Source organism: Phaethon aethereus, assembly GCF_964289735.1.
Source record: "Phaethon aethereus genome assembly, chromosome: 7".
Classification (NCBI taxonomy): domain Eukaryota; kingdom Metazoa; phylum Chordata; class Aves; order Phaethontiformes; family Phaethontidae; genus Phaethon; species Phaethon aethereus.
Genome location: NC_138583.1, coordinates 6091627 through 6116679, shown reverse-complemented (window position 1 = coordinate 6116679; position 25053 = coordinate 6091627). Strand labels below are relative to the sequence as shown.

At 41.1% G+C, this 25053-nt stretch overlaps 1 protein-coding gene across 1 annotated transcript; it reads left to right on the top strand.

The window, feature by feature from the left end:
* Positions 1 to 4415: 4415 nt before the first annotated feature.
* On the top strand, positions 4416 to 24472 carry SIRT1 (sirtuin 1; the record flags this gene model as incomplete). The annotated part of the gene is made up of 9 exons (XM_082002582.1): positions 4416 to 4893; positions 7546 to 7662; positions 9053 to 9294; positions 10627 to 10779; positions 13495 to 13642; positions 16172 to 16251; positions 20360 to 20546; positions 21929 to 22489; positions 23439 to 24472. The coding sequence occupies 9 exons, from the start codon at positions 4416 to 4418 to the stop codon at positions 23759 to 23761; spliced, it is 2289 nt and encodes a 762-aa protein (XP_081858708.1). The 3' UTR covers positions 23762 to 24472.
* Between the last annotated feature and the right edge of the window lie 581 nt (positions 24473 to 25053).

Genomic DNA, 25053 nt, shown 5'->3' with positions numbered 1-25053 from the left:
ACTAAGGATTACTTGCAAAATAACAATTACTGGGCTGCAGGCTTTTGAGAATGAAGTACCGACCTTGCCAAAGCCTGTCAGAGTTCTGTCAGTCACTTCAAGTGAAAGCAGTGAATCTTTACTCTTTGAAGGCTACCTAGGGTACATACATCTTACTCTTCAGAAACAAACAGCTCTTGAACATCAGTTGCACATCTGAAAAAATTAAAGACTATGAAAAGACAACATGAAATATTCACTGTCTACTATCAAATTAAATAGAGACTCTGTCATGCTAAATTACTTTCAAATTGTGTCTTGAAGTTCTGTATTATGTGCAAAACACATTCCTTGTAAAACTCATTTTACATTGAAGTGAAATACCTTTAATCTTGAAGTGTGATTAATGATCAAGGCCTCAGTCCAACAAAGATGACAGACAATGTTTAACTGTAGTGTCTCCTATGATCTATTGATTTAAAAAGATTACTTCTGAGGTATAATACTAACCACTTGCTGAAGTCTTTCCTCTGGAGCCAAAAGAGCTCTAGAGCTTTGTAATCCAGGATGTTTCATGTCATTAAATATCACTGATTCTTTAAAGTAACACTTACAAATAGATGCCATGAATAGTTACACAATTTTAGGTGCAGTGACCTAGTAAGAGAGTCTACGCAGATGCACAGGGTGTGACCAAGGCTAAAACAGGTGTGTGTTAATCAATGAAAGACCTAGTGGCCATTCAGACTGTTTATAAAATACTGAATATAATTCCTGCTTTTGCAAGTGCTCTGTTTTATTATCTATATTATTAATCTTCTGACATTATCTACATATAATATTAGTCTTCCACTGCTTTCTCTTCAAGGTTGTATTGTCTGAAATTCCCTATTTCTACTGTATGTTCAGGTAACCTATTAAGATTATAAAATATATAAAGTACATTAAAAGAAGAAGCAATAATATTAAACAGCACAGCACAAGCCTCAGTGAAAACATTTAAAGCTATTAGAAAACATCACCACTGTATTACTCTGAGTAAATAAAATAGATACACTTTTTCAACAAAGTGGAAGGATTACCAATTACAAATCTCTCCCTCTCCCCCATTCATAAGAATAATAAACCAGAAAAGTATAGGAAAGAAAAGAAAGCCTTTTAGCTAGAGACCATGTAAATATTTAAATAGATTGTACTTTGGGGGAGGATAAAAAACAAACAGCTGTCCCTCCTCCCAACAGCACTCCTGACATACTGTTCCTGTCCAAGTATTTCTTGCATATTTGCGTAAGGTGAAAGGGAAGGTTCTTTAACCCTTTTTCCCTCCAGCTTTCAGTGGCTATTTCTGTGCTGCAAGGCGAACTGCAGGTCCAAGAGCTGGATTCAGATGACAAAACCCTGAGATTTGCAAGCTGCTTGTTCACAGGGAATTTGCTCACTGAAGCTTTGGTCCCATCTATACTCTTGGCTGTTCAGACCAAATAAACAAGGGCTTTGATCCAAACAGCCGCAGCTAGCACACTCGTGTGTCCCCCCACCCCCCTGAGATTTCCAGTGCTTGGGGCACAAAGGGTCCCATAGCACAGTCTGAAGGTTTGCTTGTGGAGGACACAAAATACTGATACTTAATCAGTCTTTTACTGCTCCTACTGACTTCACTGAGACAACTCACTGAGCGAAGCATCATCAAAAAAAGGAGAACAAGACAGCCTGTATATAATACATAGGAGAAAAACATAAAGATTGCCTTCAGGACATAAAATTTATTTGGAAGAGAATCACAGCACAGGAGATGGCACAGCTTATGTGTCTACACGTGTTTTGGTTACTGTTGCTCAGAATGTACAGAGAGTACCAAAGTGAGGAAATCTCGTATTTGTTCTCTGTACCCAACCACGAACAAAACGTTTCCATTCATTCCTAACACATTATCAACAATTTTGCTTGTTCAGAGCCCAGAGTGAAACTAAACTCTGGTTCAGTATAACAGGAGGTTTACCATCAACTTGTAAAAGTCATAAATGGCCCTTTAAATAAAAACAGCCAAATCTGGAAATCTCTATTTGAATTTATTCCCATAAAATACATCAGATCTTCCAGTACCAGTTCTTCTCAACTGACTTTAGTTGCTTTGCTTCCTGAGGGCAGAGTACACATTTTCCAGAGGTTCAAGGCACCATATAACTAAAATGAGTTTTGCATTTCACGCTCCATCCTTGTCCCCCGACATGCTCAGAGTTGCAGAAATAGAAGAGGACCTGAGCACTACCAAACTGACTTCCCAATTTAGGGGTAACTACTGCAACAACATCACTAACATGTATAAATGCTCGCAATATTAAGAGTCAGCTTTAGGATCCTTGAATCATTTCCTCACCATTACCTTCGCAAAAAGCTTTAGATCATTCTGTATCACTTACATATTTTCTTCCTTAGAACGCAGTCTTCGCAGAAATAAGCACCAAAACATTAAAGTCACATCTGTCCTTTATATGCTGACAAAAGCATCTTGCATGTGCTACTTAAGAAATCTGATTCTTGCTTCACCTTCAATAAGGAAAATAATGCTTGCATACAAATTTCTGCAGAATAATATTCTGATTCACATCTGGTTACTTCATAGCTTGTTTTTGAGAAATAGGTAGTGTGAGAAATGGTATGTATATGTTTCATGGGGTTTTTAATACCTAAAATAACCAGGGGGAAAAAAAAAATCCACACCTCCTACAAATACATATACCACCTATAAAGTCAGTTATCTGTAAAATAATAATTTTTGAAGCCAAAAACCACATATCAACAATTTTAACCCAAAGTTTTTTAAAAGCTGTTGTTACCAAGGCATGCAAGGGAGAAATTCTACCTGTCTAATCTTGGTCTTGCCACTAAACTTAGGGATTTAGTGTATTAAATCACTAAAACTACTCTGCAAATAGCTTTTTATATTAAGCAGTAACATTAAAAATATTTAAATTTATATTAATGAAGTTTAGATCAAAATTCTACGTTGGTAAAAGTCCTGGGAAAGTGGCCAAGTTCTGTCCAGACAAGACTTCCAGGTAGAAAGAGACAGTACATTTGAGAAGGGCCATGCGAGATACCTTCATGTGTACTATACTGCGGTGGTCCACGATTCAGCATCGAGGTCGACCACTAAGGATTGTCTCTTCACCGGAAAACCACAAGTCCCCACAGCTACAAGCTGTGCACATTCCAACCAGGGAACGCCGATGTGAAAAAGTGCTTTTGTGAACGTCATTAGAGCAAATCCCAGCTCTTGCAATTGACTATCGGGTCTTGCGTACGCTACGCAGGCTCCATTCCTAAAACAGCCGTTGTTCTGACGGGTGCTGAACCCCTGCACAAAAAACTTCCTGTAGCTCGGGAGCTCAAGTACCATGGTGATACACTTACGCATCCCTAACAAAAGCTCAACCTGCAGGTGCAAAACCTTTCCCAGGCACTTGGCAGGCATGCCAGCGTCCCCAGCAGAAGCTGTAATCCTGTAAATATTTCTCTTCTTACGCTCAGCTCTGTTCTGTGTTTACAGAAAACCAAGAGCCGCTACAAACCCCTCGGTGACACTACCTGACTGGCAAACACGCTCACAGGCAGACTCGTACATGAGTTTCCCTGGCGGGTTTCACCCCATCGGGTGCTGTGCAGCTACGTCGCACACAAAAAAGCGTGTTTGCTACATGAAGCCCGCGCTGGGAAACACCATTTGTTCCTCGGCAAGATGCATTCTCTCTCTGGTATTCTGAATGCCATCACGGAGAGGCCCGAGGATTTCTCAAACGGCTTGTGACGAGAGGAGACCCACGAAGTCACACCGGAGCCGCCATTTGCCAGGAAGGTCCCGGCAGAGGAACGCACTGCGGGGTGAGCCTCGGGGAGGGAGACGCAGGGGAGGATGGACAAGCTCCACAGCGACAGGGCTTTCCCTTCCCGCCACGGGCCGTCGCCCCTCCTGGGAGCACCGCAGCACCGTGAGGAAAAGGCCGCGGCGCTGCGCGGGGACAGCCGGCCCGGCCCATAACGCTCCCCGCAGCGGCCGCCGTGCCGCTCCCTGTCCCGTCCCGGGCGAGGCTCGCGCGGGGACACACGGCCACGTGACGAGAAACCGCCATGGCGCGAGGAGCGGGCGCGCGTTGGGAGGGCGGGGGAGAAGGGGAAGGCACCCTGCCGCGCGCGGGTTGAGCCGGCACGAGCGTCACGTGATGGCGGCACCGCCCCCGTCCCCTCCGCCTCCCCCCTCACGTGACCCGGTTTGTTGTTGTTGCTGCCTCCGCGGGGCGGGTGCCCGCGTGGGCGGCGGCGCGGTCACGTGCCGGGTTTAAATCGCTCCCTGGGGGTGGGGGAGGGGGCTGTGGCGGCGGCGCTGCTGCGCGCTGCGCCGGGCGGGAGGTGAGGGGGGCGGCGGTTGCTACTCCAAGATGGCGGACGAGGAGGCTCCGCTCCTTCGTCCGTGTGACGGCGGCCCCCGCGGCGCGGCCGAGAGCGCCGAGCCCGCTCTGAAGCGTCAGCGCCTGGACTCGGAAGACGGCAGCTGCGGGCGGGGCGCGGCACCCGCCCAACGCCCGGACCGGGACGCAGGGCCGCCGCCCGCCGCCGCTGTGGCGAACGAGCTGCCGGGCGAGGCGGTGGCCGTGACCGCGACCGCCCATGGCGGCGGCCGGGCCGAGGAGGAAGAGGAGGAGGACGAAGAGGCGGCGGCGGCGGTCTGGAGCGGCGCGGACAATGGGGCCGGGCTGCGGGGCCTGCCCCGGGCGGAGCCGCCTCCGCAGCCGCGGCAGCGGGGCCGGGGGGAGGGGGCGGAGGCGGTGCCCGGCGAAGACGCGGCGGAGGCGGCCATTGGCTGCAGGCGGGCGCAGTGTTCAAACGGGGCGGCCGAGGCGCCGGCCCTGCATCCCGGTGAGGACCCCATCCCTCCCCTCCTCCGCTCGGCCCGGCGGGACAGGCCGCGGGCCGCCCCCTCGCAGCCGGGAGGGGCCCGCGGCGGGCTCGCTCCTCCCTGCGCGGGCGCTCGGGGCCGGCTCCGCGCCGGCTCGTCCCCGCGGGCGCCTCGCTGCGGCGGCCGCCCGGGCTCTCCCGGCTAGCCACAGCCCGCGCGGGGTGGCCCGGCGGCCGCCTGCCGCAGCCCGGGCCCCGCGCCGGTCTGGGCCGGTCCCGGGGAGGGAGAGCGCCGCAGCTAGCGGGAGGTGGCGGATGGCCCAGCAGGCGCTGTGCGCCTTTTCTTACCCGTACGCTGAAGGCAAACTCGAGCGAGCCGCTGCAGCTGCTTTTGTAAACCAAATCGAGTCTAACTCTGAACGGCCGTTGATCGAGTGCCGGTTATTTCTTGTGCTGGGCTTCGTAGAAGGAGATCGACTCGACTCTCATTTCTGAAAACATCTCTTTTGCTGTGTTGCTGACAAGTTACTAAAAATGAAGAATCATAAGCCCTGTTTCCTTTTCATAATTTCTGCCGTGATAATGGATTTATGTCTGTTTCATGGAAGCTTGCACAGGAGCAGCAGTCCTCAAAAATTATTTAAATAACTTCATGTTACAGTCTTGGTTAACCAGATTTCGGTGACTGCAGCACAAAACTAAATTATAATCTTCTAAAAAGTTTCTTTGCAGATCACATTTGGGCAGTATGAGTGTGAAAGTACCTTGCATTGCATTACTGAAACAGATGGGGTTTATTGTGGTTAATTTGTTTTTTAAGGTAGTGTTTTGGAAAGACTTCTTAAAAGGTACAAGATATACTGCATTCTGCCAGTAAAGTCTTGACATTTTATCCTGGAATGCAGTTAAAAGATATTTTATCTTTAAGCCCATAGTAAAACTCTACAGAAAAGTTCTGCCTGTGCAAAAGCAATCCAAAAAGGAACAGAGCTGTATGATAACCTTGGAACAGCCTTGGTATTTAAGAACTTCACTGAAACGGCACAAGAGTAAAGCTTATGATCTCTTCTCAGTGCCTTACATGAAGCTTTTTTGCTCAAGTTACTCAGATCCTCAGGCGTGTTTTGCTGTGGATTGCTTGGTTCTGACAAGTATTCCCGTTAGTCCTTTGAGGAATCAGATGAATACACAAGGAGCGTTACAATTTAAACTGTTACCTTAGCCTGCTTCTATCTGTCACAGCGTTTCTTAAATACAAAACAATGTGACCTGTATATAATGAATCTTTACCAATGTAAGCGTTGCTTCTTTATACAATAGACATAAAGGTCATTTTAGTAAAACTTGCACTTCACACTTAGTGGTGTGTACTAATCAACTTTTCTTCATAATGCTTCTTGCATAATATGTTTACTGAATTCATGCATAATGAGATGCAACTGAAATGCTGCAAATACGTAGATTAATAATAAGAAATAGTAATGTCAGTGAGCACCCGTGGTCTCAGAAGAACAAGACAGCAAGTACAAAAAGCAAATTTGTGCCCTCTACCTCATTCCATTCTAATCAGAATAAAGTATTTATGCCAACAAGGGAAAGAACAGGACAACACAGTCTCTGAATAAAAAATGATGGTGTTTCGTGGTTGTCTTTTATTTAAGAGTGAAGTAACCTAGGTAAAATATTGTAGGGGTTTATTCAAATTGACATTGAAAACTATTAGAGTAATACTTCGCTTTAGAGAGCATGACTGAAACGTATTCTCCTTTTTTCATAGTCTTATGTTTTCAACAAATTAAGCTACACTTGCTGTGGCTATTTCTAATAAAGCCAATTTAAAAAAAAGTGTAGTAGTCTAAATTCTAGTAAGTTTCTCAGGTTGAAATTTAGATTTCCTCTTAAATGTTAGCTTAGTAATGCATGCTGCAAGACCAGTATCTCATTCTGTGGACTCCTTCATCTAGATGCATGATGAAGTTAGATTGACTTACTCTGGCTTAAGGCCACGAGCTGAGCTGAAGTAACTATGTGGTACTCTTTCAGCCAAACCCAGCTGCAGGGTAAAATGGATGAAACTTAGTGAAGGTGGTTCAAGGTAGCACATTTTCTGCCATAACTGAAATACCATGTAAGTCTGTATGTGGTCACCTGTTGCAGCTCAGCTGCAAGATAACAGCCTGACAAAATTCTGTAACTTAGCTGTATCCAAAGGTGTATTTGTGGGTGTCTTTTAAAATGCTGTGTTCTTAAAACCTAGTCAGAGATTGGTCTATGAATGGTGACACGTTTTCGTTTTATCCAATTTCTCAGTGAGCTGAGAGAAGTGAGAATTGTAAGAGAAAGGAATTTTTAATTGTACTTTTAAAATAGTTGGAATTTTTTTTTAAGATGGAAAAATCCTTAATGCCCAGCACTTTATAGAATGAACATTTCACTAAGGTCAACATCCATCCCACTGAAGCCAGGTATTAAGATAGCAAATCTTGCAGTAAATCTACTGAAGGCTTGAAAGCATATCTATAAACTCAAAAAAAGTAGGTATTTTCTGCGTCTAAGTGACAAAACTGCCTATTTCTAATTAATTGAAATCATTTAAATGCGTATAACTTTAGGTTTTGTGATATATTTGTATCATTTGGCTCAAGTTTAACCCGTCATTGTGCTGTCTTGCAGATAACTTCCTTTTTAGTGATGAAATCATAGCCAATGGTTTTCACTCCTGTGATAGTGATGAAGATGACAGAGCCTCACATGCAAGTTCTAGTGATTGGACCCCAAGACCACGTATAGGTAGAAGCCTATATAATGTTCTTAGATGCTGTTTGCCTTTGAACAGTTACTTAATTCTTCCCAGTCTTCAGATGATTTCTTCTGTTGCAAAAAAATGGCAATTACTGCTTTTGAGCAGCTTAGAGTTATTGACTGTATATATAGAAGTTTAAAAATTACCTCTTTAAATTTGCTGTATTTTGATTAAAAGTGTTAATGTCTTTTTTTTGTGTAGAAATCCTGTTGTGATCCATATTAAAAGCATGCACACAGACTAACTAAACTGAACAGATTTATGGCATATTTCTAGCCTGTTTACTTAGTATTAATTCTTTAAGGAAAAAGAAGATTATTCTTGTATGATTTTAGCCAGTCTGTAGGGCTCGCTGTCCTAAGTGTTACATCAGTTTGGGAATTATTAGTCTGCATATATATTGCATATTAGCAAAAGATAAGTTAAGGAACTCAGAAGAAAGTTCTCACCTTGCACAGAGGCAAGAAAGCTGCTAAGGTCGCTGGTGATTTGTGGGTGATGGTGGTTTGCAAGTTGCAGTGGGGTTGGGACTTGAGGTCTTTTGTCTTACACCGGCGTGATAATACCAGAGCATTAATTGTGCCAGTATTGATAAGAATAGCATCAAGAAAACGTTATAACACAGTATTCCACTTAAAATCTGCCCAGACGTTGTCTTTGCTGATCCCTCATTACAGGATCACTGTTGGTACTTTCTCGGTAAATATGTGTAACAACTGTTTTCTTTATATGCATTGCAACTAGCCTTAGAGATAGCTATTTGGGTCCTCTTAGTCAGTTTAGCTTCTTAAGATTTACCTATTTTCTTCTATCGCTCTATTCTGGAGTGTTTCTGGAAGGATTGATTTGATGGCTTTTGGAGGTCATGTCTGAATTCATCAGGGTTAGGCAACTAAAAGAACAACAAAAATCCATGGCTTGGTGGGCCCTCTTTGTCTCTCTTGAGTGATGTTCTATAATGTGACTAGCAAATGTATGTATGTTTGTTGTCTCTTCAACTTATTATGGTAAATACCTTACAAAATGTTGGAACAATACAAATGAAGCCATAAAAACAGAGATACATGTGAAAATCTTGTTGCTAAATAACTGCACCTCCAAGAGCCATCAAGTTTGCTGTGAACTGTGATTTCTACCTTGACTAACTTTCTACAAAACCTTTCATGGCTTAACATAAAATAATAATAAATAAGCAAAAACCCTAGCTATAGTATCGCTTCAGAATTTAGACCAAAACATACAGAGGTTTTGATGAACGAAGCATTAAACTGGATTAACAAAATTGTAGTAGCAAGCCTTAATGAATGGGACAACATCATAATCATCTGAAATACATGACTCAATTTTACATATTTATTTTTTTTTTAATTCTCTTAGGTCCCTACACTTTTGTTCAGCAGCATCTCATGTTAGGTACAGACCCACGGACAATTCTGAAAGACCTGCTACCAGAAACAATCCCTCCACCTGAACTGGATGATATGACACTGTGGCAAATTGTTATAAACATTCTTTCAGAACCACCAAAAAGAAAAAAACGAAAAGATATTAATACTATTGATGATGCTGTGAAACTTTTACAAGAATGCAAAAAAATAATGGTCTTGACTGGAGCTGGGGTACGTATTGCTGCAATGACAGTGAGAGAATATCTAGACAGTTGGTTAAATACTTACCCAGTGCTTTACAGCATGCAGGTGATGTGACCCTCGCAACGTTCGTAATCAAATAATTGTGCTAGATGGGAAGACGAGGCACAGCTGTCCACTAGAACGATGCACACTGCGAGACTGGAGCTTAAGTTGGAAATGACAAGATCTCTCTTCTTATAAGAAAAAATTCTTAAACATTTACACTTTTAAACAGTTGCTTCCATGCAAAATAGTTATGGAATAAGATCACATCTACCTGTTCCAGAACACTTTCTATCCTAGTCATTTTTTCATTTGAAACAAAGGTAATGATTTTTTTTAAAGTAACTGTCAGTGGATCTCTTAAAATACCTGATGGAGCTAGAGGGACTGGAAGAATAGGACTCAAAAAGAAAAAAAAAAGAGTTGGGGAGGGGGAAGATTATAAGGAGAGTTTGATTAGATTTCTGTAGACTGAATTTTACTTCTAACATGTGCCGCTCTATGATGGTAGTAAGATTACTTACTGTTTTACTAAAGAATATTTTTAAACTGTTGTACATTTGCAGCTTTATACCTATGTACCAGATCATGATACAAAGTCGGTCATTTTTTGCTTCCGTTGTTCATACACAGAGGGTGTGACACCATTCAGAAAAGATGAGTAAATCAAATCAGCTTGTTAGAAAAGCACTGCTACTTCTACTACCCAATCTTGCTCTTTCTGTAATTACTATCATACACCTCTTTCTCCTCCTCTTCCCATAGTATTCTGGGGTAGTCTGAGACAATAAATTTTAGTCTTTATTGACTACTACAATGCTTTGATAAACAAACAGCATTTGTTTATCAAAAGGGGTTTATTCATCAAAAGTAAGAATCTATTCTGTTACTGTGTTAGCACGTTAAAAAAAAAAAAGCCACCACCACCACTTTGTCCAAGCCCCACAAGTTGGTAGATCAGTGAACACTTATTAATCAAATTTAATGCAACAGTTTAAATTTTTGTTCATTTTTTACAAAACTTCCAGTATAAAAGTAAGTTCTGGCCTCCTATTACTGCCTATACAGATAATACTGAAGGAGTTGTTTTTGTTAGTTGTCAAACTCTGTTTCTGTGCTGTTTCTCCTGCTTGTGATTTGGGAATTGTTACATTGGTAAAAAAATAAATACAGAGAACCCAGACTGGTTTTGTTCTTCATGTCTCTGAGCACTGTGATCATACAGAAATGTGGTTTCCCAAATAGTTTGTATCATAGCAACATTTTATAGACAAATACGTAGTTTTGCTTATTTCAGATTGCAAAAATATATTTCAGGTGTCTGTGTCTTGTGGAATACCTGACTTCAGATCAAGAGATGGCATCTATGCACGCCTTGCTGTAGACTTCCCAGACCTTCCAGATCCTCAAGCAATGTTTGATATAGAATACTTCAGAAAGGATCCCAGGCCATTTTTTAAGTTTGCAAAGGTATGGTTTTCCAACAGTTCTTACCTTGGTCAGTAAAGACAGGTAATAATATTAAAATGCATAAATCAGATACAAAACTATTCTGTTAACAAAATTGTATCTCTGTCATTTTTATAAACAAGATAGAAAAATAGGTTAATGTATTGAATTTACTTTATTGAGAGACCAGTGGCATAGTAACTCTCTTCTTGGGCAGGTCTTGCAATGTATCGATTTCATATCCTCAGTGTTACTTCAGTCATTGTATGCAACCACATATTAGCCCTATTAGAAATACTTGGCAACATTCTCTGCTTTTCTTTTTAAGCTTATTTTTACTGTTCCTGTTAGAAGTTCATTATATATACAACCATTCTAGACAGTGTCTCTAATTTCAGGGACCATAAATAAAAATTTATAGTTATTTGATCAGTAATCTTAGCTGCTGTTACTTTCGCTGAAAAATGAAAGAATATGAGAAACTTTAGGCCAGCACATGAGTAACGTGGAAAGCTACATTTGAATTTGATATGCTGTGGCATGCTCTTCAGTGCCATACAATACATTCACATTTTATCACTGCATTTACATTAAAGAGGACTAAAGCAGTTTCATGCACGAATAAGTTTGTTCTTGTTTCAGGTTTTGATATAGCTGTCACAAGGATCTGTACAGCTTAGAGAATGAAGGCCTTTTTGCAGGGACTGTGTTTGCTTAAAAAGGAGAATGCAGGAGTTTTTGGAAAAATGTTAGTGATATTAAACAGTTTAAAAAGCAGGGAGTACACCTCGGAGACAAGAAGGATTTGTAGAAGCAGTAGACATAGGTAGAAACAACAAAAAATTGCATTTAATCTGGAATTTCCTCAGGACAAAAGAAGTCAAAACCAAAATATTACAGGAGTTACTACCGGACCAGTAAGGACTTGTGAAAATCAGTCCCTACTAGTTGTGTTCACTCTTTCTTCCCTTCACTCACAATTTATAATGCTGCTCTATTATGTTATAAAGATTGGAAAAGAAAAATCAATGCATTCTTCAGCTGCTTGGCTTTCTCTGAAAGCCTCCCATCCAGATACTAACATGTTTTGATGCCCCTTAGTGTACTCAGTTCCTTGTTTTTTTAATACTAAAAAACCCCCAAAACCAAACCCCAAACCCAAAAAACTCCACAGCAAACAAAAAAAACAACTTACCTGAAGCCTGCCTATACACGTTTTTTTTTTACCAGAATAGTCCAAATCCAATTTGGCTGATACTTTTTTACTAAAATAATTTCTCCCCCTTTTCCTTTTCTGTCCTTCAGCTTGGTTAGAATATTGATTTCTTATTCCATTAAATCTTAAGTTCCTTTAATTCTAGGGGCAAGGAATGGCTCTGCAGAGCCCAGTGGCAGAACACGTCTTGCTGCTTTAGACTAAGACGTGAAAGCTGCTAGGACCACATGGATGTCTGATTACAATTGTGTAATAGCCTAGCCATAGTCTAGGTAGTAGCACTATGAGCAATCATTGATCACTGCTGCAGTTTAACTCCAAAGACCCATGTAGCTTCAGAATTAGGAGTAACTTGAAATACTTGGGGGGAAAAACAAATGCTTTTAAAAAGCCTGCTTGCTTTGTTCATAGTTAGGCTATATGGTAGCTGAAGGTAGAGCTGCCACAAAGATTAATTTAACAGTACACTGTTGCGCTAGAACTTTTGGTTTGGCTTTAAGTATCTACTGGTAAAGGTAGGCAGCAGGCTGCTTCTTGCTAGCTTTCATTTGGCCAGTGACTCTTGTGCTTTTTCTGTAAAAAGGCCTCACTTTCCCAGGTGACACTCCAGCCCAGTTGCTGCTCCATGGCGAGAGAGCGACTGGAGAGCAGAGGGTCTGGAATTCAAGTTCTTCCCCTAAATAAGTGCTCCTGAGCAAGAGAGTGGTGGTGCTGCTGCTGCTGCTGCTGTCCTCCTTGTCGCACAGCAACCAGAGGTACCACCAGGGTGGTCAACTCTAGACAGAGGTTCCTAGTGTGAAGCTTTCAGCTGGGTGCCCACATTTTATTTTTCCTTTCAGCAGGCTCCTTGTGAGCAAACATCAAACATTCTACAGAAGTGCCTTCGTTTTTTGCTATATGCTCTTTAGATATACCAACCTCCTCTACCTTGATCTAATGGAAGGGCTAAGCATCTGTCAGGCACAGTGGAATTGCTCTGTTAAGCCATGTGGTCTTAACTTGATGACTAAATCGGCAAAGGTGGTCTGAGTACCACCTGTCCTCCCCTTCATATCCAATGCCCTTTCTGGGCTTCCATCTTCTGGGAACGGCTGCTGATAATGCTGAGGAGTAAAAACTGCTTATCCCAATCCAAAAGACCAGAACCCAAATTCCTCATGAAATTTGTGTCAGACTGCAGTTAAACCATGTATGTCTCCAATGACAAATATCGAGGTTACTTGATGCTTACAAAGGAAAAGCTTTCCTATTTCATAATTCTCAAAACCAAAAAAAGATCTAAACTTTGCTTTTGTGCTGTGTGAAGAACAAAATACCAACTTGCATGGAGCCATGAGCAGAAGCTCAGCTGTTTAAAGAAGAGTTGGATCTGAGAGAAATGACAAAATGCAAAGGGAGTGACAACATTAACTGTTGACATAATTGTTATTGATAATATTTAGTTCTGTGTGAATTGCTACAGTTGGAATAAAGACACTGTGTATCCATTTACACTGTCTAATGTACTCCGAATTCCCTAGGAAATCTATCCAGGACAATTCCAGCCATCTCTCTGTCACAAGTTCATAGCTTTGATGGATAAAGAAGGAAAACTTCTTCGCAACTATACTCAGAACATAGACACATTGGAACAGGTTGCAGGAATCCAAAGGATAATACAGTGTCATGGTTAGTGGCTTTAGTTTCACTTATTTTATGTGAAGGAGTGATGTTTACTGGTCCATGTGACAAGTTGATTGCTATTAGAATTAAAATTCTTTTTTTCTTGAATTGGTACCTCTTGGCAACAAATATTCTGCTTTTAAAATGTTGACTTTTTTTAGGTAGCTTAAGTTTTTAAATCAGAAGTGTTTCAAGTGGAAATACTTCTTTCAGAAATTATGCTTGCTAAACAGTGGTCTTTGTGTTTCAGTGAAGATCCACACCCTGTTCACACAAGCTTAGAGCTTAATTTTTTAAATGTATTTGGTGCTGCTTTATATTCATGTATGAGAATACATGTATGAGTGTTGAAATCAGTCTTTTCATAGGTCCCTCTCACTGTCTATCAATGAAATGGCGTTTGGCTGTTATCTGATTCTTTATTTAGGTTATATTCTGCTGAAATCTTAAAATATCCTGACACTTCAGTGACTTTACCTCATATTGTATAAAGTATTGTGGATTAATTACCATTTCTGTTCAGTTGAACTGAAGATCGTCTTGTTACACCTGTGGTATCATAGACATTCTGTAATAATGATACCAAATTAAGTGGAATCTCTTAATTAGTTGCTTGATATGCTTTCCATTTCCAAGGACTGGCAAATGTCAAGCTAAAAGTCCAAGGATTCGTTTTTAAGGAAAGGATGCAGAAAACTAGTTCTAAAAGTGCACATTTGGATCATTTAGTAGACTTTTGGCAAATAAATTGTTTAAAAGCAGTGTCGGGACGTTTGTAAGATCTGTCTGTCTAATTCTACCTTTTCCAGGGATGAAACTCACTTGCTTTCTTTATCTACAAAGCTCAGCTCAGTGCCAGATTTGTCAATTTTCTTTTTTCAGAAGAAAGATAGTCATATTCCTTGCCACTGCCGTAGCTGAGTGGTCAGAGGCAGCGGCCTGCTGGCTACATGCAACTCATGCGTGGGGCAGCATAACTTCTTGATAAAGTCCTTTTGACAGTGATAAATAACACACATAATAGAGTTGCAAGTTGGTAGCAACAGATGCCTCCGACACAGTTAGGTCTGCCAGCCTGACAGACATGTCCCTACCCACTGTACAAAGGACTAAATTATTACTATAAACAAGTTATAATGGGCAAATAATAACTGGCGTACTTCCTGTAGTCTTTGGAATCCCTCAAGTTCTGGGAGTTGTCATGCTGAGCTAGCATTTCAGAAGCTGTGCACTTTCCACGGCAGCAGTGAGAACCGCCAGGTGTTCATAAATGATCTGCTCCAAGTCCTTCTGTGCTTTCACTGCTTTGCCCCGATACAATATCCCCAAAATATATTTTGATATCATACTTAGTCCCAGAATCCCTTCATTTAGCAGTGTGTTAGTTGGCTGCTGTGTGTAGGTTATGAGCAGAAAATACCTTTGGTTTGAGTGGCTTAAAATATACTCCAGATAAAGTTCAACATCTTAATGGTTACCTTTCTAAAAGTTACCTTTGAAGAGAGGCTTTTGTACCACCCCGTACATTACTCAGTCGCAGGGCTTTCTTACTGCCCCCAGTTATCATTAGAGATGATCATCATTAGAGAGCTGCAGACTTTTACTGTACGACTGGCACATTCAAGTGCAGGGTCAAAAAGATCTCAAAATTATCTGTATTTTTTTTAAGACTTTTTTTCATGGTTAGGAGAAAATCTGTCAATTTTTCACTTCATTCTTCAGCATCCTGTCAAATCCTAGCGTTATTCCTTCCGCAGGTAAAAGGCCTCGTAGGCCTACCTCTCCTGGACATGTGCACATCAAAAGGCAACTCTAGCTTGCCACAAAGACTTCATGCTGTGTATTCTCATGGTGTGTCTTAGCCACCTGATAAGCTTTCCCTTTAGACAGACAGACACACAAATGCTCCACCAGATACTTGGGCATCACCTTCAGCTGCTTCAGAAACAGGATAGCAAAAGCTATCAAGTGGATGGAGCAGCCAACTTAACACGGTCTTGCCAAATGATAAACACAGTAGCTAAGCTGGATACCAAGTTCAGAGCAGTATTTCAATTCAAAGAATATAGCTGTAACTTCTGCTGAAAGCAACAGTTGCCTATAGTGAAGTTTTTACTAATGCATTTTCTTAGTTATTTTGCCTTTTGATAACTACAGTTTCTTGAGTTTGTGTGGGTTCATGTCCTGCCGCTGCTGTTTGCAGAGCTGTCGGCACTACTGTTAATTGTGTAAAGAGGAAAAGGGAAGGTTCTGTTCTCCCCTCCTAGCATATGCTTGGGGGAATGAGAGGACACAGTATAATTCTTGTTGACATGCATGTGGTATATCCTGCTCATAAAACAAGATTTCTGCTGACTTAACATCTAGAAGAACTACTGTTAGTACTACAAGTATCTTAATTTTAAATTACTTTTTAATGACCAGTTTGTATAGCACTGCAACGTAACAGCCTTCGTGTCAAAACAGCTTGGGCAAAAAGACCAAATCTGAATGACTGAAAATCCTTATTTCTACCATATGGGTTTTCCCCCTCAGGTTCCTTTGCAACAGCTTCCTGCCTGATTTGTAAATACAGAGTGGATTGTGAAGTTGTTCGAGGAGATATTTTCAATCAGGTAAAAATTTACTTTAAGTCACTGCAGCTTCCTAATAAGTAACTCTCAGAAAAAAACCCAAAACCACCACCCTTGGATTGCTTAAAAGATCTGCCTTTAAAAGGCTACGTATCTTTGCACGTATTTCATAGAAGTGCTGATCTGTATTTTAGCATTTCCTCTAGTATTTAAAAGTATACTGCAAAAATCAGGCAATGGGGAAAAGCAGAACAAAACCATATGAGTCCGGTTGTAATGGCACCTCCAAGAAAAGTAGAGGTTAAAATGGTAAGTAGAAGTTTGGATTTATACCTGTTTTAAGTTAATCTGAGCTCTGAGAAAGCACTCGCTTAGCTATTTATAACATTGGTTGCTCTTAGAGCATTTACCTACGTTAAGAATATGTTTAAACAGTAGATGATGCATGGAGAAGTTGCTAACTACAGAGCAGCCTCTGAGCAAGGAAGAGGATCAGACGAGATGTTTGGCACGTGCTTTCTAGGACTTCTGACCTATTCCATATCCCAGGCTCCCCACATCTGCTGTGGAGTGCCCCAGGGCCAAGGCAGGAGTCAGTTCTGCTCTGTCAGAGCAGATGAACCTTTGGCTGGGGGAGACCCCCTTTGCTCTTCCCCTTCTTTTGAGGGAACAGAGATGGCGATTCTCTGGTCAGAAAGATCTTGTTCATACAAGTGGAACGGCACTCTCTTTCTGCAGGCTCACGTGTTTTTGATAAATGCTTAGAGTCCACAGTTGCAACTTCAGGTGAGAAACATGGAAGCGATGTAAATCTTTCAAGTATTACATTGGAAATGAAACTCAATGAAAGCCTTTCAGAAGAGATGTTTGAGTTAAAGCTTTAAGATATATGCACCTCATAAGCCTGAAGCTTTGTAATACTGAACTAGCAAATGTGAAATCTGGTTTACTTTGCTATTATTTTTGAGAACTTTTTAATCTTACAGATGTTTCCTGCTCCTTTACCTTCAAAGCCAGCTGGTTGGAGTTTAGGATTTTTTCCCTTCTAACTACCATTCATAGCATTCTGTAGTTTTCTGTTTTGATTGTTTCCTAACAACACTGTAATCATTGTATGCTTACATGCTGAACCAAACCTCTGCCCTGATGGCTTGTCCCTGCTGGTGGTCAGTATTGGAAGCGTGGGAAAGTGGAGAGAGAAGCAACCTGTAGCAATAGTTCTGCATAGGGAGAACAAAGATGGGTCTTAGTCTCGAGATGAGACTGAAGGAACTTTCTACACTCAATCTCTCAGAACTACTCTTACAGTACTGTTGCCAGGTATATCTTTCCAGGGCAGGCCCTATCTGTAATACTGAATTATTTTCGTAGTGCAAAATAAATACGGTTGTTGCCAAATATAATTTCACACAACAAGAAACAGCGCTACTGGAAGAAAACATACCCTTCCTCCTTTATGCCTGGAAAAAGAAATTGTTCTGTTTGCCATCATTATGTTTATCCTGTAGCCTGCATTCCCCAAACCAGTGCTATGCGGTTTCTTTTCCTGTTGCCTCTCTAGGATGTAGAATTTCGTTCCTTAAATATCAGAAGAAACCTTTTGTGTACTTGTGAAACAAAACACTGTCCATTTCAACAGCTTTGTTCTCTAACAAGCCCCCCTTCACAAAAAGGGTACCTGGGTCCCAATAGATAGTCCAGTTTCTAGTCTCGGCTGTCTGCTGCTGCTTCAGAAAGTTCAGCCCCAGGTCCTTAGTTTTCCCTAAAAATACTACTTTTCCTTTGCTCTGATGGTCGTAAGTGCTTCTGCATCTTTCTGCCAGGATTTCCTTTCAACTTACTGTAGACTGAGAATTGTTTGAAGTCTTCTGTTTAGAAAACTAACAATTTCTTGTTGCTGCTCTTCATTCTTTTGCCAATTCCAAGATAACATGCTAGTTCCCTGTAGCAGAATTCTTTCTCTTGGCTGCCATCCTTCTGGATGAGAAGCAGCAGCAGTTCTAAATAACACCGATAGAACTTCCAAGTAAACCAATTTTCAGTCACTTCCAAAAATATCACTTTTACTTTGCTTTTGACTCTTTTAGGCAGCTTCAAGAAACAGTAAAAGATGTAGGAAGAAAAGGTCCAAGAAATGGAAAACATGCGCCAGTTCTTGGATATTCTGAAACCAACGTAATCTTTATTAATCTTGTTTTTGATGTACGGATAACATCAATAGTCAATGAGAAATTCCGTTTCTCTTTCATTGGAGAAATACATCACCAGAGGCGGTGGGGTTTTGGGGGAGTGCTACTTCTGGAGGGAAAGAGGACCCTAGGCAATTGAGTGGCCAATTATCTAGCTTTAACTTCTTGGTATCAATTTCAGCTCTTGGAATAGATCTCCCCCCTTACTGACGGCCTTTTTGAGGATTATCAGAGAAGCTGGTGAGTAGTGTAGTGTTGAAACGCATTTATGGGCCCATTGCAGTGACTCAGATGATTTGGATAGGGACATCAGTTGCTCTACAGAGATCCATTACATCACAAGTCATTGGGCTTCTGTGAGAAACGATGGAAACAGAGTTAGTATTACTTGGTCTCTTTAAATCAAGTTAGAGGTCTTCATTTCATCTTCCTCCTAATACAGGCAAATTATTTTCCCTCCTTAAGCTTCCAACTGAAAGTACAAAGGCATCACTAACATCAACAGAAGAGACAACTGGGTAAAAAGCTTCGGAGTGTGTTATAAGCTCTCTTTCTGCTATGTAAAGATAGAGGAAGAAGTTCCAGATCCATTCTACTACCCATCTGCTCCTTTTTGGGGAATTCTTTAGTTTGTTTCCCTTTAGCATGGGGTTACTAGATGCTCTTTAGCTCGAGTATGTGGTGAAGGTTTCCTCCATACCAGTTCCTAGTTCTTGTGCCATACTGCTGCTTACACATCCCTCCTACAAGGTTTTCTTCAAGTAAGGACTGGATTCTTTGTTCGATGACTTAAATTTCTGGGAAGGGTCCTTTGACACGAGAGGAAGGCCTTTTCCTTGTGATGTTTTCTCACATGGAGAGCGTTGTCTGTTGTCCTACTGCAGACATCCATAAACTAGTTCTTTGATTTAAACTTTGTAAGTTCTGTATTATTTTTTCTTCATATATTCTGTGTACAAGAGGGAGCAGTTATGCATTTAAATGTCAGTTTTCATACGTCTTCCTATTACAATAAGTAATATACATCTCTCTACACCTTTACATAGCACCAATTTGCTTGTGATGCCTTGCTATTGGATTGCAGCCACATTTAGCTCCTTGGATTTATTCTGGGGTATTGTATTGTAATGCTACAGCTGAGAAGAACTGAACTATTTGAAAGAAACACTTCTCAGTAGTAACTGAAGTATTGTCCCTATGTACTCACATTGCTCACGCTCTTGTTTTTCTCTCTGAAGAAAGTCTTAAGACAGGAAAGAGTTGAAAGATCAGAAAACCCTCTGGTTTCCGGAGGAAAGGGAACCTACTTCACCACAAACATAACTCCTGTCCACTTTTTTTAGTGGACGAGGATTCTGCTCTGTTTTTGGAGGACTTGGAAAAGTTTCAAAGGGAGACCAAACAAAAGTTCTTTCCTGTGTTCTTGTCCCATATGCTAGCCACCTGCTACAGCATCGTGTTGCTTTATGTGTGTAACACACGTACCCTTTTGGAGGAGAGGGGAAAGTAGAGAGGTAAAGCTCTACAATATACTCTCTGATTAGGAAGGGGTTTATATCAGATCCTATAATGGAAAGTGACAACGAAATCTAAGTTTTTGCTCTGATTAAACCAAGAAAAACACATTCCTATCAAATAGGAGGTAATTACTCATTGGTGCCGAGCGTGATTTCTGGACTTTGGCTTAGCTGTCAGATAAGAACTGTGGTGTAGGCCTGCATGGTTTCTCCCTTTTGACTTAAGAGGACTCCCTCTTTATTCCTGCTGCAGTCTTATTTCTGTGTGCAGTTGCGGCAGGCTAGAGTAAGACATGTACTTGTCTGTACATGCACAGAAAAATGAAATGAGGAAATATCACTGAAACTTGTCTTTTGCCAAAATAAGCCACTGCGAATTGCTAAAATCTGAGGTTTTCAAGGGCACAGCCTTGAATTGTAGTAATAGAAGCTGTTCTAATGCAGGTTGTACCTAGATGTCCCAGATGTCCATCTGATGAACCGCTCGCCATCATGAAGCCAGACATAGTGTTCTTTGGAGAGAACTTACCCGAGCAGTTCCATCGTGCCATGAAGTACGACAAAAATGAAGTTGATCTCCTTATTGTTATTGGGTCTTCACTGAAAGTAAGACCAGTAGCATTGATTCCAAGTAAGTGACTATCTCTGGTAATACTTTCTTCCAAAAATTTGGATCAAAAGTGAAATTCTCAGTTAAGAGCTCTAAGAAGCGCTTTTGGCTTGCTTCAGCAAAGAAACTAGATTCAGCATCTAGTTTTCCAAGATGAAGACTGATTGCCTATGTAAAGCTGAAATGCAAAATAGAGAAAGTTACAAATTCTAAGTGCTTTTTCTATACTCCGGTAGATCTCAAGGTAGTGAAACGATAATCTGAAAAACTCCTCCTAAAACTTGGCTTTGTTTTGTGATTCAATTAATTTCTCTCCCTGCTTGCAATATGCTTTCAGAGTTACCTGAAAGATTAGAAAGGAATCATCTTTATAAAGATAAATGTAGTATCAAAAACTCAGATCATGTACATCAGGTGTCTGAGTTGTAGCTTATTTTAAAGTCAGTACGTAATACTAAATGATACACAGTGGGCATTATATAGCACGTCACCATTTGGATCCTTAGCTTTTAAAAGCGGTATGGAAAAGTATCTCTGATGATATACGTTACAGAAAAATGCCCTTCAGGAAGGCTGAGAAGATACCATGACAGGTGATTTATTTGCCTACAGAGTGCAATACTGACTGGTGCTAAAGAAATTCTCTTCACGTCTAAGCCTGAGAAGGACATTGGTTTGGCATCTGCTACTAACTGGGAACAGTACCGCACCCGTGGCCTTTGTAGGAACGGCCTCTTCGCTGTGCAAGAGGCAGAGCCTAGTGTTTAGGCTGACGGGGAAAGGCATAAGAACTGGAAAGTCAGGGACTGCTACACAAACCATTGCTCTTTCTGTGTCCTAGAACTGGCTTTCAGGAGTTGGGTTATCTGAGGAATCGATGGCGAGGTTACCACACTGGTGGGTTGTGGAAGCCTAAATGTCAGAAATGGGCCAAGCAACCCTGTACAGGGTAGAGGGTACCTGGAAGTATTTTGACCTAGTTAACAGGACGTCATTTACCAGCAGTAGATTCTTCATGTGCACTTAGGGACATAAAAGGAATGCACAAAATCAGCACAGTTCTTCTAAGAGATTATAGTACTAATTTTAATTCTCTTTTTAACACTTGACCTAACATTGCTGTAGTCAGTATCTCTGTGCATGGGTTTCTTGGTGATGGAGTAGAGGAACACTTCTTCCTGGAAAAAATGGGGAAGAAAATCTAGATAGGCTACAGTAGGCATAGCACCTCCAACTGCTGCTGTTAAATTTGAGATTTGCTTGTCTTCTTCCTGATCTGTCTGTTTTGGACTTGTCGCAAGTGAATGTATGAAGAGTAGTCTGAGGAATCAAACTTTCTAAGTAGATCCCTGCTGAAAGTGAAACTGAAGTGACTACCTTTAAATTCTCTTCTCTATATATAGGTTCCATCCCCCATGAAGTGCCTCAGATCTTAATTAATAGGGAACCTTTGCCTCATCTACACTTTGATGTGGAGCTTCTTGGAGACTGTGATGTTATTATTAATGAATTATGTCAAAGGCTAGGTAGCGAATATACAAAACTTTGCTACAACTCGGTAAAACTCTCAGAAATAACCGAAAAGCCTCCACGAACGCACAGGGAGCTTGAAATACACTCGGCTGAGCTACCGCCTACCCCTTTACACATTTCAGAAGACTCTAGTTCACCAGAAAGGATGACTCCACCAGATACTTCGGTGGTGTCTTCAGAACACCTAGCTGAATGTAAGGTAGGGAACTGTGATCCTGCCTCAGAAACTAAAGGGACCTGCACAGAGGAAGAGCTTCAGGACACACAGACATCATCAGAAAACCCTGAAAATCCTGCTAGTGAACTAATGAACTCTGAAACAATGAAGGAAAATGGATCCAACAACGGAGAAAATAAAGAAAAAAATGAAATCTTGAAGAAGTGCTGGGTAAACAGATCTGCAAAAGAACAGATTAGCAAAAGGCTGGATGGTAAGTGTTAACTCCTTTCAGTATTTTGCATTTTTTGGCCAAGATGTTTATTCTCACTTACTTCAAAGCAACAAATAAGTTGCCCTTGAGGGACTCAGTGGGTTTCAGTGATTATTCTTGTTCAGACAAGTGTCTACTACATAATTCATCATTGTATCATTTCTTTCTTTTGGAGAAGCCAATAAGAAATTTTTCTTTAATTCGTAATAGCTTTTATAATTAGTGATTACACACTCCCTAAAAAGTTCAGGAGGTTGAAGGCAAGTATCAAAAGATAAAACAGTTTATAGCATTTTCAAATGCGTTTTCAGAAAAATTCATTTGATTCATGGGTGCTAGGAAGCTGGTCACACACTAGGTCATAATTCGGTATGGCAGCAGAACTGAAAGACAAAGTCATGGTAGGAGTTGAAAAGCAAATTTCACAGCTGGAACCAGCCACATTTTGAAGGAAACTTTAGACTTTCCAAGGAAGCCTTCCAGTGTGCAGTCTCTTAACGGATGTAAGGAGTTATGACACTAGAAAATCCGTGTGGGTGAAGAAGCAGGTATTACATTGCAGCTTTCCAAAGCAAAGGCTGTTTTTAGACTTTGTCGAAAACTCTGTGCAGTGGTTTCCAGTTGTGTTACAAATAACAGAAGTCTAGCTGTGGATACATATACCCGTGGAAAAAAGCTGCTAAACATTAAAGTTTAAATGCTCTTTTGTGTCAAAGGGAGCGGGGAGGAGGAATGCTGAGCCTTCCCGTGAAGCGTGTGTTATTGTGCTTCGTAGTAGATACACATACGTTGAAATAAATGCGTTTCGAATGTAATCTGAGTTGTCAGCTAAGGTTCACTGTTGAAAAGACATACATATGCAGGTAGGAACCTTCTAACCAGAAGTCTGCAAGACCTTGAAGGAGTAATTTATGTTTGCCATTTATTGACTTTTAAAATTCTGTTTCAGGTACTCAGTATCTATTTTTACCACCAAATCGCTATATTTTCCATGGTGCTGAGGTTTACTCAGATTCTGAAGACGATATCATATCTTCTAGCTCTTGTGGGAGTAGTAGTGAAAGTGGGTCATGTCGTAGTCAGAGCTTAGATGCGGAGGACGAGAGCGAGATCGAAGAGTTTTACAACGGCATAGAGGATGAGGATGCCCCTGAAAGGGAAGAGGAACCTGGATTCGGGGAAGACGGAGTTGAACAAGAGGAAGCAGCAGCTGATGAATCAGCTTGCACAAACGAAGCCGCAGGGACTGATCATCCAAGCAACAAGTTGTAAAGGGATCACTGACTGGTTACAGGAACTTTCCACCAGCATTAGGAGCTTTGGCATGTCAGAACGAATGTTTACGTCTGAATTTAGAGCAACAAAACCATAAGGATGTAGTGTTTATAAACAACTAAAACAGATTTTCATGCTTAGTTTTTTACCTTTTTCAATAAAATTCTACTACTGCGCAGTCAACACTAACTCATCTTTTTTTTTTTTTTTTTTTTTAAGGTACTAGGGATACCTAAACAATTGTCACTGTGTTCACTTACTTTTAAGTTCATCTGTCCTATCAGGCATCCATGTATATAATACATATTTTTGCTTAATGAATTTCAGCTTATATTATTTTTAAACAGTTTTGAAAAAGCCATTGGAATGTTAAACTAATATAAAGGGAACAGCTAATTTAGACCAAAGAATGGTATTTTCACACCTCTTGCTTTGTAACAGTTTGGTTTACTTAAAACCTTCTCACGCTTCTGCTAACCCTTTCCTTCTCACCTAGTCTGTCATTAAACACTGGCATTTTCTAAGACCTACTGTGGCAGCTAATTTTTTTGCTTTAACCGTTACTTTGTATGTTTGAGACATACTTCAATGTGAGTGGATAGGTAAATGGAAACAGACAGCGGGCACTTGAGTAATCCTATGGTTTTTAGCCTGATCCAGAAGGGCTGTGAAAATGCTTCGGTGGCCAAGTTTCCTCCTTCTTGTGGACATGAAACAACATTGACAGCGGCTCCTTAGCAGTTCTCATACTGGCATTTTAAACCGAATGGATCCCCCATAGTAGAGGTTTTTCACGTTGTATACAAAAGTCAAATACAGCACAGCTTGCATTAAAAATAGCATTTGATAAATTGCCAAGGCTCTGATGTGGAAGCTAGGCTGAGGTCAGAACAGTGTTTGTACCAGCATCTGAGAAAGGCACCAAAACATGAGCTCTTCCTTCATGCCACAGAAGTGGGAGAAACTTAACTCCGGTACCGAGAGCCTCTGCTTATGCTGCTGAGTGGGTACAACACGGATGAATAACCTGACCTGGAAGCACACCCATTTTGAGGTCATCTGTCAGGTTGGGAAAGTAATTTTCCACCTGCTAGCTCCACCTTACGTATTCTTAATATAGCAAAGCAGCTACTCAGATTATTACATTGTATAGTCGAGCGCTAGGCTGCCTTAAAACTGGATGTTGCCAGTTTTCAAATGCGGATTGTTTCCAAGCCTTTAGAACTATTTTGTACGATTGCACAGTGCAGTAGTAAGCAAAACCGCGTTTTTCTAGAAACCACTTTTTC